At 52.7% G+C, this 13,909-nt stretch overlaps 1 protein-coding gene across 1 annotated transcript in view; it reads left to right on the top strand.

The window, feature by feature from the left end:
• The window catches only part of SEMA4F (ssemaphorin 4F), a 321,938-nt gene that overhangs the window by 162,474 nt on the left and 145,555 nt on the right, over nucleotides 1–13,909 (top strand). The window contains exons 2-3 of the mRNA XM_069632516.1: nucleotides 5,323–5,474; nucleotides 6,695–6,754. Coding sequence (XP_069488617.1) covers nucleotides 5,323–5,474; nucleotides 6,695–6,754 — 212 coding nt within the window. The remainder of the gene's footprint in view (nucleotides 1–5,322; nucleotides 5,475–6,694; nucleotides 6,755–13,909) is intronic.

The raw sequence follows: 13,909 nt of genomic DNA, 5'->3' as shown, positions 1-13,909 counted from the left end.
CCGCTTCAAAGATGGTTTTGCTTCTGTTATGGCTGCGTCAGTCGTGTTGGTACTATGGGTACCTTTGGCCACAGGGGTGAGGGTCTTGAATGCTAGGTTTGTGTGCCTTGCGCCACTGTTTCTCTAATCACCTAATTGATGTTGTTACTGTGGACCTTTTGGATGCAGCAAGGGACAGAGGATGATGTCCTGGCGTGACTTATCTTGATTGGCGCATAGATGGTTAGCCAACTCCATTGAGGTTTGGCAGCAGGGGACCACAAGGGCTCAGAGCTCTGAGGGAGGGGGAAGGGGGAAAGAGATGGAGCGTTGGAGTCCTTCATGGTGTGTACCAGGAAGCTTTTGAATGCTTGTCGTGCAGCCATAGGATTAGAATCCATGTGATTTGGTCAGTCGAGGTGGATTGGGGTCAGCACAGTTTAGGTGGGAGGTGAAGTAGAGGATTGGGTTTAGTGCCTTCACCTGGAGGTGAGCGGTAGAGAGCACATGTTGAGTTAGATCTAGCCATTCAGCTAGGTAAAGGAGGGCTTCCCTTGCAGCCGCCATTAAGGATCTGCTCTGGTCCTGCATGATTCCAGTGCACTGGACAGTGAGTGGTGGAGAGCACATGTTGAGTTAGATCTAGCCATTCAGCTAGGTAAATGAAGGTTTTACTTATAGCCGCCATTAAGGATCTGCTTTGGTCCCGCATGATGCCAGTTCACTGGACAATCCCTAGGGATCGACTTTCCTGACCTGTTTTCTGGACCTTTGCACAAGGTCCTGTCTTTTGTCTGCTCCTATGGGTCGTGGGTAGTGGTGTTGTTTATACCTGTATACCGTTTTAGGGCCTGCAGTTATTAAGTGAGCTTTTCAATCTGATTTGGAAAGGCTGCAGTAAGCAAGTGCTGCACAGTCTGGATCTTGCACTGTGGGATGTTGCATCTGCCAACGGGGCCTTGTTTGGCAGACAAGAGCAGAGGGAAAGTGAGGCCACATTAGTAAATGCAGCTTTGATGCTGTGACCGCTCTTTCTCTGTGATCAGTAGAGTCGGGTTAAAGATCAGCTGATTTGTAGTTTTAGCACCAATTTGAAAGATGGGGAACTACACAACCCAGAATTCAAAGTGGGGCATGAACTGGATGCCCTTCTGATGCATGTCCACAAAAAACGTTTGCTCTGTAGACTGTATGAACACTGGGCCTATCAATTCTTTGTGCTAGTATATAAACTGCACCCCCCTCCCCACTGCCCTCCCTGTAGATTTGCACACTGGTGCTAGAGTTGCTTCGCTTGATCCTTCACCTGCCTTCTGCATATGGCACTGGACTCAAGCAGGCAGAACAGATTCTACATTCAATTTGAAGTATCCAGAGCAATGGGGGTGAGATATTTCTCAGGTCTATCCTTGATTTGGGACACCATCTATGAAAGCATTCCTCCTTCTCAACTCACATGACAAGGGTTCTAATGCGCTCAGACCTGGGGAAAATGGTAATGATGGGGCTGTGGTGAGGTGGTGGTCTAGGCCAGATTTGTGCCAATATGTATTTTCATTTTCAAAAGGTTTTTGTGCTACTATCTTTAAAAAGGTAAATGAACATGTATTGAAAAGAAATCAACAGCGCCCACTGAACGCTGTCCTGTTAGGATTACATAGTCAGTGGTGACTCCAACATCAGACCTTTATAATACACCAGGCAGATGATAAACAAGCTATAGTGATTTGAGCAATATGCAACCTTTCGGTGAGTGTGTTGGCTATGACATTTTGACATAAGCACAATGACATGGGCTTTCAGACCTCACGCGAGTGACTTTTGTCCCTTTAATGGGATAAAGCGTTCTCAAAACAAATTTTTGACTGATCGCAGTGAGGGGTCAGTGAGGTGCTATGTGGTTCCAAAATAATGCAGTTTGAGGCTGATTTTCAAAGTGATGACCTGTGACTGAGCAGCAAGCTCATTGCTCAAAATGTGCATTTTAACACTTCCACTAGTCACTCTTTCATTCAAGGTGATCAACGAGTGAGTGCCATGAAAGACCAATCTGCAGCCGCCTTAGATACCTGGAGGATCAGCTAAAAATGTACAGAGACAAGATTCAAAATGTAGACAATTTATGACCTTTAAGAAAACATTTGTTAAGATTAGTTAACTCCACCAACTATACCACGATAACCATGATATACCGTCATTTGGCAAGAAGGTTATCATACCAACCTAAATCCAATACCGTGACACCCCTAGTCGTGGGACAATACAGAAGTAAAGGGGAGGTCTGCAAGAAGTCCCCATCCTGTCTGTAGGAGAGACCCCCTTCAGAAACGCCAAATGCAGTTCGAACCCTGTGCCTGGATGACGAATCTAAGCACATGGACTTCTTTGTCTGGAAGATGCGTGCTGCCGCTAAGGCTACCTGCGCTCTGGTCTGCAGCTCCTGGATCTGACATCTCAAGGCGTCTAGGCGCCTGCCCAAGGAGTGTGCCGAGTGGTTTTTGAAGGCGGTGATGGCTTTTAAGTTACCCCCTCGTACCGAAAGAGGTCTGTTGCTGTCCCAGTCCCTGGTATGTTTCGCTTGGCCCAGACTCTCCTGACCGTTTTGAGGGCGGTTGATGGTTGGGTGAAAGGTAGTGGAGTGAACCAGCAGTGGAAGACATGGCCGGCCTCTTCTCCAACTCACACTCACATGGGTGGGGGCTGGGAATATGTGCCTCGCTGCACAGGAGGCGGAAGCAGTCCTCTCTGTGGGGGGCCGCTTGGCATCACTGACTTGTTGCATCGCGTCTTAGGCGATGGATGCGGGGGCAGGGGGGCAAGAAGTGGTCCATGCATGGGGGTTGAGGGAGTCACTGCCTCTGGACGCCTAGAGATACAGGATAGGTTCTCAGTGCCTGGATCGGAGGTATTTGCATGTCTCCTTACACTTTGCATCCCCTCTGGGCACCTGGAAGCCCACTGGCAATGCACAGGCTGCCAGAAAGCCACGCATGATGGAGTAGGGGCAGTGGCATGCTCCAGGCAGCACGAGCAGACACCCTGCACACACAGTGTAGCCTCACGAGTGTGGAGCACCGGCAGGAGCAGCATGGGCAGCTGTGCTCCACGCTGACCTGCAACCCCATGGCAAGCAGAAGGGGGACAGCATAGGCAGCAGTGCCACACCGCATGCCTCGCCCGTTCCAGAAGCAGGAGTGCAGCGTTGCTTCCCAGCTCAGACCAGGGCCATCTCTTCCCCCTTCACCCGCAGGCGTGGAGCTCGTGTGGCTCAGGAAGGTAATCGGCCCCCGGGCCCTTGCACGCACGGGACGCGTGTTGCCAGTTCGGGTGCCGGCCCGGCTCCTTTATTCAACATGCGCATGCGCGTCCCATAAGGGGGCACGCGCATGCGCCTCGTGCGCATCTACTTCCCGCCTTCGCCGCTGTGCCAGCCCTCCATAGACTGACGAAGGACCCTCGCCCATAGAACGCATCACTTGTTAACGTGACCTCTAGATGAGACTACACTGTGCTTCCCCTGCCAAGCGCTGCGCTCCGCTGCGCAGAGGCCACCCAGCTCATGGGGAGTGAGCCCAGGCCATGGGGAGTGACCCTAGACCATGGGGGAGTGGGCCCAGGCCATGGGGAGGCCGCCCAGCCCATGGGGAGTGAGCCTTCATGACCGTTACCTTCTCTTCATTCTGCTGCTTCCGCCTTACCCGTGGAGAGTGGTCCTCTGTGCGCACTAGGGCCTATGCTTAAGAGACAGACTCATCCTTAAGCAGACAGCCGGTCAAGTGGCACAGTGAGTAGAGCGCTCGCTTTGACATCCGTGCAGAGCCTGCTAACCTGAGGGTTCGTAGCGCTATATAAATGCCAAATTATTATTATTATCCTAGCACCATCACTCCGCCTTCCGCTGTGTGGAGGGAGGGAGACTGAGCCATCTGGGGAAGGTACCGGGTGCTTAGAAGAAGGGCTCAGCTGTCAGAGGGGCCTCCTCCTGACGGAGCACCACCCCTCACTTCTAGCATGTGAAGGCTGAAACATACCTGCAGGCCTTGCCTTCCCTTGAAGACTCTCCATAACATGTGAAGCCAGTGTCGTGGTGAGGCACCCTGGGGTGTATAGTGGGGTAAATTACATCCTTGAATTGTGACTTGGAGTGGCCTGAAAGTCAGGAAGTGTTCTGTGATGAGGTGGAAAGTAATGTCACTGAGATGTATACTGCGCACCAGTGCCATTCTCAGGCGCATCTGCAAACGGAGGCTTAGGGAGGGTTCAATACAGGGAGAGGTTGCGCAAGGGAGCTTTTTTGCTGCGTTGGTAGCTTCAGTTTTAAAAAACTGGTCACTGTGCTGGGTTTTCTTCAAGATGGTATGAGTTCGGTGTTTGTGTAGTGTGCAAGTCTACATGGGATCAGTTTGTGTGTAAGAAGGTTGACTGAAATTACCGAGGGGGTGTGCAGTTTGTGCTGTGGTAGGGTTGTGTTTGTTTTATTTAGTGGTTGAGTGGTGAGGTCATTGGAAATCATTGGAAATGTGACGGTGTGTGGTAGGGTTAGTGGTGAGGGTGGTGTGTGGATCCGATGACGCAGAATTCCTTATTTTGCAGTTTGTTGGTGTTCTGCTTCTCTTTCATTGGGACAATGGTCCAAAGGATAATTGCTCTAATGTTGGAAGGTGCCCTGAGGTAGTGGAATTGTTCTGGAAGCCATAGGTTCTCCTGCTCCTAGGGAGAGTATGGGCAGTGCAGATGAACACATGTTCGAATCCCTGGTCTCCAGGATTAAGTGCCTAATAAAAGATTCTTTGTTTGTTAAAGGATATTGAACCCGCGCACTGTGGTCCCCTGGTGGATCTGGAAAGCAAATGGGTGGGGAAAAAGAGCAAGAGAGCTGTGATGTGCTGTTGGCAGCTTCATTCCGGTTTATACTGTTCGCTGAAGCATGGGTGTGATTTAATGTATTTTTCTTTTTGGTTGGTAGTTGTCATGTGCTGTTGTGCGAGGCTGTGTGTGATGTTATGGTGTAGTGAAGTGTGTGCGGTTTGTTGTGCAATCTAGGTATGATTGTGTTATGTTTAGAATTAGAGGGGTGTAAGCAGAGGGTTGGCTAGTGGTGGCGCTCCATTGTACCTCTTCAGGCACCTGTGATACTTGTCTCTGCTAGTGACGCCTATTGAGATGAGCTGGGGGAGGGGTGTCTCCCTCTTACATTCTGTGTAGGGTTGTCTGTTATCTTCAGGGGTTATTTAGTGGTGATGCCTCCGTCGCCCCTCCACTGTATCCTGGATGAGAGATTGCTACACCACTTCTTTGGTTCCCAAAGGACATCTACTCAGTGTCATTTCTATATTCTTGCAGAGGTGGAGCAGCGAGTCCAAAGGTTCTATGCAGAGGGTGTCGCAAACTACAGTGTCTTCTTGGTCGACCCTGCCTCAAGAACTCTCTATGTTGGTGCCAAGGATGCCATTTTATCGCTTTCTCTGGGTTCTGTTGCCAATGAAAACAAGGTGGTGAGTATGGCATGGGCCCGGGTCTTGGATGCAGTATTTGCACTAGAAAGAGATCCTAGAGAATGGAATTGTTACTGGTCCGGGGGTAGCTGAGTAGAAGTAGGGTCTGAGGGATAAGTAGAACGGTCAAGATTCTCTATAGAGGGGCATGTGAGACTGAAGCAGTGTCCTGCAGAAGGGCATGTGAGACTGAAGCAGTGTCCTGCAGAAGGGCATGTGAGACTGAAGCAGTGTCCTGCAGAAGGGCATGCGAGACTGAAGCAGTGTCCTGCAGAAGGGCATGTGAGAATGAAGCAGTGTCCTGCAGAAGGGCAACAGGTGGTGCAGGAAACTCCTGACAAGCAATAGACTCTGCACAAAGTGGTGGGGCACCTGAGCTAGTAGGGGTTTGCAAGAGCATTTAAACTCCCACCTTTCGGGGTAGAGGGCAGTTCCCTGTCCCCACCACACATGGGAGAATTACTGTGTTACTGGGGACACTAATTTAAGCTGATGGAGTATCTTGAAGGTTGTGGATCAATCGAAAGGAAGAACTAATCCAGGCTTCTGGGAAGAATATTGCCATTAATGGTTGGCGGAGGCTTGTACGACAATGTTTCCAGACTAATTGCGGGTCATGGAGGTGTTGGTCCTAGCTTACATGGGTCCCTTGTGAGGTTAGCCTGCACTTACCAGGTATCATCGAGAAGAGCGCTAGAACCTGGGCAATTACTGGAGACCTACTGAAGATCCTCCAAGGGGGTAGTGAAGATCTTGTGGCAGGTAATATGACTGATTTGGAGATGAGGTGCTATAGAGTTGAATCAGGACTAACATCAACGTTATCAGGTGGTGTGTTGGATTTCTTGATGGTTGTTGGAGGGTGACAGATGGAATAGGTAGTAACTCATATTGGGATTAACTCCTCGTCGGGAGGGCAATGTGAACCACTAGGGGTTCTATAGTGAGGGCATTAAGGAGTCTTGGGGAGGCCATGTGGGTTAAACGGCATTGGTTTGATTGCACAGGGAGCTTATGCTGACGCTTCTGTTCTGCCCGGGTACATGGAATGATTTAAGGTTCAGTCCCTTTGGGAATGACCATTTAATTGAGGCCCTTTGCTGCTGCTTTTTATCCCCTGGTGCCCATCAGTAACCTGTGGCTGGGCCTGTGCAGCAGAACACTCTTCTCTATGTACAGAACTTGGCAACATGCCTAATCATTGTATTCGCTGTTTGCAGATCCCATGGAAAGTGAAGAACGAGCATCACTCGTCTTGCAAGAATAAGGGGAAGAAGGAGGTACGTATGTCCACCCTCTGCTTGTATCCTGTCTCTGCCCTACTCCATAACCTTTTCCCATTCTCAATCATGTCGTCCTCCACTCCATCCTGGCCTCCCGTTGCCCATCATGTCCTCTTCCACTCCATTGTAGCCTCCCACTGCACATCATGTCCTTCTCCGCTCCATCCTGGCCTCCCGTTGCTCCATCCTATCCTTATCCACTCCATCGCGGCCTTCCATTGCTCCATCATATCCTTATCCACTCCATTGCAGCCTTCCATTGCCCCATCATGTCCTTATACACTTCATCGTGGCCTCCCAGTGTTACATCATGTCTTCCTCCAACCCAGAGGGGTCTAGTCGGTCTACAGACTAATCACCCCCCCCCCGTTGCCTTGTATATGATCCAGTCTATTGTCTGTGGTGGGTGTTTCCGGACAGTAGTGTCTCTCCGTTCATAACTATGCATCAGTTCAAGCCTCCCGCCTCCTGTTGTGGTTGTGTAAGGTCAGTGCGTGTATGACTGTGTATGACCACCAGTCTCTGCGTTGTAGTGTGTGGACGGGCTTTATTCGTCCTCGGTTGGAGGATGCATATGGATTGAAAGGAGTATGTGGGCTGCATTCTTTCATATGGCTGTTCTCTATCGGCTCTTGTTACTGCTCATTCATGTATCAACATTCTATAGGCATGCACTCCTGGACATTGACCATACAAGACAACGTCAATACATAACAGCTCTTGTTTATATTCATTGGTGTGTGGGCAGTGTCTCCACTCGCCCTCCTTGTGTGTGCCTGTCTGTTAGGGAGTGCGTGGTCTTCTGCTGTTAGTGGAATGTATGGACCAGAATCCACTTTCATTAGCTAGCATTCCTTTTCTCTCCCTTCTCTCTTCTCCTCTGCCTTCCATTGTTCTTTCTCTTCTTTCTCTCTTCTCTCTCCACTTTCTCTCTTCTCTCCCCTTTCTCTTTTCTCCCCTTCTTCTCTGTACTCATCTCTCTTCTCTACCCCTCTCTACCTTCTCTCTATCGCTGTTGTCTCCTTTCGCTCTCCCGTTGCTCTCTCCATTGTCAGTGTGACTAGGTTCAGTGTGTAGGTTTCGAGGGGATTGGGTCCTCCGACGTATTCCATATCTATGACAGGTAATCACCACAGCTGTGCTGCTTCGGAAACTTTTCCGGCGTCTGCGTCCTGCGTCGATGACGTCGATGCGCCGACGTCGAGGACCTCCTCCGACGTCATCCGATGTGATAAGTAGGACGAACGACGCCTGTAGCCTCAGTTCCGTTTTTTCCGCGAACGTGTTGCTTCGTGTTTCTCGGTTCTAAGCCTCGACTCTTTGGAGTTCTGTTCTTTCTGGTTCTTCGAACCTGTTCGTTTGTGTATTTCTTCGACGATGTCTTCCACTGCGTCGTCAACCCCGCGTCCGGGCTTTAAGAAGTGCGGGGAGTGCGGGTCCAAGATGTCGGTGACTGACTCGCACGACGCCTGCCTCTGGTGCCTCGGGGAGGCCCACGACACGGATGACTGTATCGACTGCCTGTCGCTCACGTCCAAGGCCTTGCGCGAGCGTAGGAAGACATTGTCGGTAGGTCGGGTGTCCAAGTCCCGGAAGTCGAAGTCGGCGGGGGTTTCGACGGATGATTCGAGGGGTGACTCTCCGCGTCATCGTCGGAAGTCTCGTCGGTCTTCTTCTAGGAGTCGGTCTCGCCACTCCTCCGCCTCTTCGAGGCATTCTCGGAAGCGCCGACACCGGTCGCCTTCCAGGTCCTCTTCGGAGGACTCTGCCCGGCCCGTCGGTTACCCCTCTAGCCGTGCGACGCCGGAGGAATGGGCTTCCTTCGGGAAGAAGATGTTGGCGATTCTTGAGTCGCAGGGTACTCAACCGTCCGCGCCCCCGAGTGGGGTCGGCCGTGTGAGGTCGAGAGCCACCGCTCGCAAGAGTGGTCGGCGCGAGTCACGGGAGAGGTCCCGTTCGGACAAGGAGGCTCGTTCTCGCCGTACCCGTTCCAGGTCCCGGTCCTCGACGCGATCGAGACCGTGTGCACCTGTGATGTCTTCGAGGAAGACATCGACGCCTGTGGCGTCGAGGGCGTCGACAGGCTTTCTCGAGGCTCCGGCTCCGAGGAAGTCGTCGAAGCCGTCGACGTTCAGGTCGTCGAGGGACACGCTCGGGGCTCCGGCTTCGAGGGCTGTGTCGACGCCTCCGATACTGGAGGCGCTGCATCTGACGTCGACGCCGATTTCCTCGACGCCGATCCTCTCGGCGCCGTTGCCGGTTTTCTCGACGGCGGCGCCGATTCGCTCGACGCCTTTTGTGTCGGAGGTGCCCCGTGTCTCGGGTGTACCCCCTAGGAAGGCTCTGGCTAAGAGCAAGCACTCTCGGGTGCCTTCTTTTCGCCACCTGGAATATATTTCAGAGGCGGATGAGGATTCTGATGGCCTGGTTCCTCGTCGGGTGCCAGATGACATTGTCTCGGGCCATAGTCGGTTTGACGATTTGAGGCAGTCTCTGCATGATGCCAGTGGACTGGACACCTCTCCGGAGGTGGAATTTTGTCGGCCTGAGCCTGGCTCCCATGCCGATTCCTCTTACCGGCGCCTTATGGCTAGGGTTTCTGAGTATCTGGGATGGTCTGCTCCCCCAGGGGAGTTTGTGCAGGATGACCTGACGGACATCCTTGATGTTGGTCCCCCAACTGACCCGGTACTGCCGTTCCATATGGCTTTACAGAGAAGGGTGGCGGCGGCTTGGACTGCTCCGGAGAGTCTCCCGGCGGTGGGCAAGTCCTTGTCGCGTAAATACCGTCCAGCCAGTAGCGACCCCTGCTACTTGACCAGGCACCCCATTCCTGAAAGTTTGGTGGTGCAGGCGGCCACGGCCCCGGCAAAGCAGGCGTCGTACCCTACCATCCCTCCTGATAGGGACGACAAGCGTTTTGATGGCTGGGCAAAGAAAGTGTTTTCTTCTGGTGGTATGGCGCTTCAGGCGGCCAACTCCATTTGTGCCTTGTCACGTTTCGCGCACACTCTGTGGAACTGTGTTGCGTTGGCGGCTGTACATATTCCCGAAGGGGTTGAACGGGATGGTTTCCTTGCTATGGTCCAGGATGGTAAGGATGCCATGTGTGAGTCCGTTCAGTCGGGTCTGGACTTGGCTGATTGCGTCAGTAGGTCCATGGCGGCGAGCACCGTGATACGCAGGTTTGCGTGGTTGCGGAAGTCGGGGTTTGCTCCTGATGTGCAATCCCGGCTCCTCAACATGCCCTTTGACGGTGAACACCTTTTTGGCAGCAAGGCTGACGAGAGCCTTGAGAGGTTGCAGACCTCAAAAGCTGCAGCGAAGTCGTTGGGCGCTGCAGTTCGCCAACCTCCGCCTTTTCGTCCTGGGGACAGCAATGGAGGGGTGGTTCCTTTCGCTATTACTCGTCCTTCAGTAAAGCGAGAGGGGCTGGCAGTCAGAGGCCAGCGCAGGGGTACCAGAGGTGGACGACAGGGTACCCGTGGTGCCAAGGCCGCTCGGGCAGTTGCCTCTTTGCCCTCAGGTAACGCCGCAGCCGCTCCTACTCAGTCATGAGGCCATGTCCCATGGTTCGCCGGTTGGGGGAAGGCTGGCGCAGCATCTTGTAGAGTGGCATGCCATTACTTCAGATGTGTGGGTTCTGGAGATCATAGCCCACGGCTACTGTCTTCCCTTTCGGCACAGGCCTCGCGACAATCCACCGGGGAACCTCTCTTTGAAGTGTCCGGATCCGCTCCTTGTGCAGGAAATTCAAGCCCTGCTGGTGAAAGGCGCTATAGAACTGGTACCTGTAGCGGAGAGGAACAAGGGATGGTATTCCCCTTATTTTTTGATTTCCAAGAAAGACGGGGGATTGAGACCCATCATGGACTTGCGCGGTTTGAACAAACTCCTCAGGAAGGACAAGTTCAAGATGGTTACTCTCTCTCAAGTCCTCCAGGCCCTTCAGCTTCAGGACTGGTTGGTGTCACTCGACCTCAAGGATGCTTACTTCCATGTGCCGATCCATCCCAAGCACAAGAAGTACCTGAGGTTCGCGGTTGGCGACTCGCACTTTCAGTTTCGGGTCCTGCCGTTCGGATTGACCTCCGCCCCGAGGGTCTTCACCAAGCTCATGGTGGTGGTGGCAGCGCATCTCAGGCAAGGGGGGATTCACGTCTACCCCTACCTGGACGATTGGTTGATCAGGGGGAGCTCTCCCGAGCAAGTCCTGGATCATTTGGCCGTCACCTGCCACTCCCTTCACAGGCTGGGCTTCTCCCTCAATTTAAAGAAGTCCCATTTGACGCCAACGCAGAGGCTCCAGTACATCGGAGCAGTGCTCGACACTTCCCTGGGGCAGTGTTTTCCTCCCCAGGTGAGGGCTCTTCACATTCAGCAGATGGTGCACAAGTTTCAGCATGCCCAGACACTCCCTGCGTTCGAGTTCTTGAGGTTGCTCGGCCTCATGGCATCCTGCATTCTTCTGGTGCCAGAGGCTCGCCTGCGCATGAGATCTTTGCAGTGGGCACTCAAGATGCAATGGTCGCAGTCCTCCGGCAGGATGTTGGACCCTATTCAGGTGCCGCCCTCGGTCGCCCAGGACCTTCTGTGGTGGGACGTCGAAGGCAACTTGATGAAGGGGGCTCCGTTTTGGCTTCCCTGGCCGGAGGTGACGATCGTGACGGATGCATCCCTCACGGGATGGGGAGCTCATGCCAGCGGGCTGACAGTCAGCGGTCGTTGGTCTCCGTCGGAGTCCAGACTCCATATCAATCTGTTGGAGCTGAGGGCCGTCAGGCTAGCCCTGAAGGCTTTTCTGCCGACTGTGCGAGGGAGGTATGTCCTGATCCTGACGGACAACACGGTGGCCATGCACTACCTCAACAAAAAAGGGGGGGCAGGGTCACTTCCTCTGTGCAGGGAGGCGATGCAGCTCGAGTTCTGGGCCATCCAGCAGGAAGTTTCGGTCTCGGCAGTTCATCTGGCCGGAGTCAAACGTGACGGCGGACGCTCTGAGCAGGCAGAGCGCGATCTCTCACGAGTGGGAGTTTGCTCAGGAGATTCTCCTGGAGATCTTCGCCCTTTGGGGGACCCCTCAAGTGGATCTCTTCGCCTCCAGTGTCAACCGGAAGTGCGAGAGGTTCTGCTCGCGGGAATTTCCTCCAAAAGGAGCCTTAGGAGACGCGTTCGTGGTGGATTGGTCGTTCCCGCTGCTGTACGCATTTCCTCCAGTCCCCGTCATCCCGCAAGTGCTGCGGAGGTTACGGAAGTTCGGTTCCCGGATGTTCCTCATTGCTCCGGCGTGGGCTCGGAGGACGTGGTACCCGGACCTTCTCGACTTGTCCATCTGCCCTCCACGTCGTCTTCCCTACCGAGACGATCTGCTCTCACGGGAGGGGGGGTCTGGTTCTCCATCCAGAGGTCAGATCCCTCAACCTTCACGCTTGGCTTCTGAAAGGTTGAGGTATAGGGATTGGGTCCTCCCTGAAGACGTGATGGAGGTGTTGCTTTCGGCCCGAAGGCCAGCAACTAAGTCTCTGTACCGTTGCCGTTGGCGTAAGTTCTGCGACTGGTGCAGAGTTCGGAATGTGGATCCTTTTGCATGTGACATCCCCATGGTTCTGTCCTTTTTGCTTTCTTTGGCCCACAGGGGCTTGCAAGTGGGTACCATTAAAGGTTACCTGGCGGCGCTGTCCATCTTTAAGCGCTCGTCTGATGAGTGTTCTTACTTTAAAATCCCTTTTAATTTCACAGTTTCTGAAAGGGCTCACTAATGTGTTCCCTCCGTCACCTTTCCTGGTGCCTGGTTGGGATTTAAACCTTGTTCTTAGGTTTCTTGTGGGTGCTCCGTTTGAGCCTTTACATTCTTGCCCTTTGAGGCTGTTAACTCTGAAAACTGTGTTTTTAGTTGCGGTTACTTCCGCTCGCAGAGTGAGTGAGTTACAGGCACTTTCAGTTAAGCCACCCTTCACTGTTTTCCACAAGGACAGGGTTGTCCTTCGTGTTCGTCCTTCTTTTCTTCCGAAGGTAGTGACGGAATTTCATTTGGCCCAGAAGATTGTTCTTCCGGCATTCTATCCTCCTCCGCATCCTGGTAAGGAAGAGGAGAGGCTCCATAGGCTTGATCCTAGGAGAGCTTTAAGCTTTTATGTTTCACGCATGTCCCGGGTCAGAGTGGACGATCAACTCTTTATTGGTTACGCTGGTAAGCGTTTGGGGCAAGCTGTGACGAAACAGACTTTGTCCCGCTGGATTATTTTGGCCATCTCGGAGTGTTACCGCTTGGCGGGTAAGGACCCACCGGCTGGCTTGCGGGCCCATTCTACCAGGGGTATGGCTGCGTCTACTGCCCTGCAGAGGGGTGTTCCTATTCGCAACATCTGTGATGCAGCCACCTGGGCTTCAGTACATACATTTGTACGGCATTATTCCCTCGATTCCATCAGTGGGCAGGATCTGGCCTTTGGCAAGGCGGTCCTTTGCTCTGCTATTTGACTGGCTATTAAATATTTTGTTTATAAATTCTTTCCCTCCTCCTTGCTCTGGTACTGCTTTGGGAGTCTGTCATAGATATGGAATACGTCGGAGGACCCAATCCCCTCGAAGAACAAGTTACTTTCTTACCTGGTAACGTTCTTTCGATGGGATGGTCCGACGACGTATTCCATATCGCTCCCGCCCTGCCTTCCCCGCTGCAGAATTTCTTTTGCGTTTGCAGCTTACGTTCCGCAAGGCTTTGTGTCTGACTGGCAGTTGACTTATGTCACACGTTCTGGGGGAAAAAACTACAACTGAGGCTACAGGCGTCGTGCGTCCTACTTATCACATCGGATGACGTCGGACATCGGAGGAGGTCCTCGACGTCGGCGCATCGACGTCATCGACGCAGACGCCGGAAAAGTTTCCGAAGCAGCACAGCTGTGGTGATTACCTGTCATAGATATGGAATACGTCGTCGGACCATCCCATCGAAAGAACGTTACCAGGTAAGAAAGTAACTTGTTCTTCTTCTGTATATGGCCTCCAGTCTCCCTACTTTTTGTAGATGTCTGCTTGCTTGCTGCTGTCTTTCTTCCTTGGTTGGCTTGATCTGCTACCATTTGCTGGGATATTTCATTTTCAGTCTCCCTTTGTTTGGTATGTGACTTCAGCCGCCCCTCATTGGTT

Source organism: Ambystoma mexicanum, chromosome 6q (genome assembly GCF_040938575.1).
Source record: "Ambystoma mexicanum isolate Mex_15411 chromosome 6q, UKY_AmexF1_1, whole genome shotgun sequence".
Lineage (NCBI taxonomy): Eukaryota > Metazoa > Chordata > Amphibia > Caudata > Ambystomatidae > Ambystoma > Ambystoma mexicanum.
The sequence above is the reverse complement of the archived record's forward strand: the minus strand, read 5'-3'. Positions and strand labels throughout refer to the sequence as shown.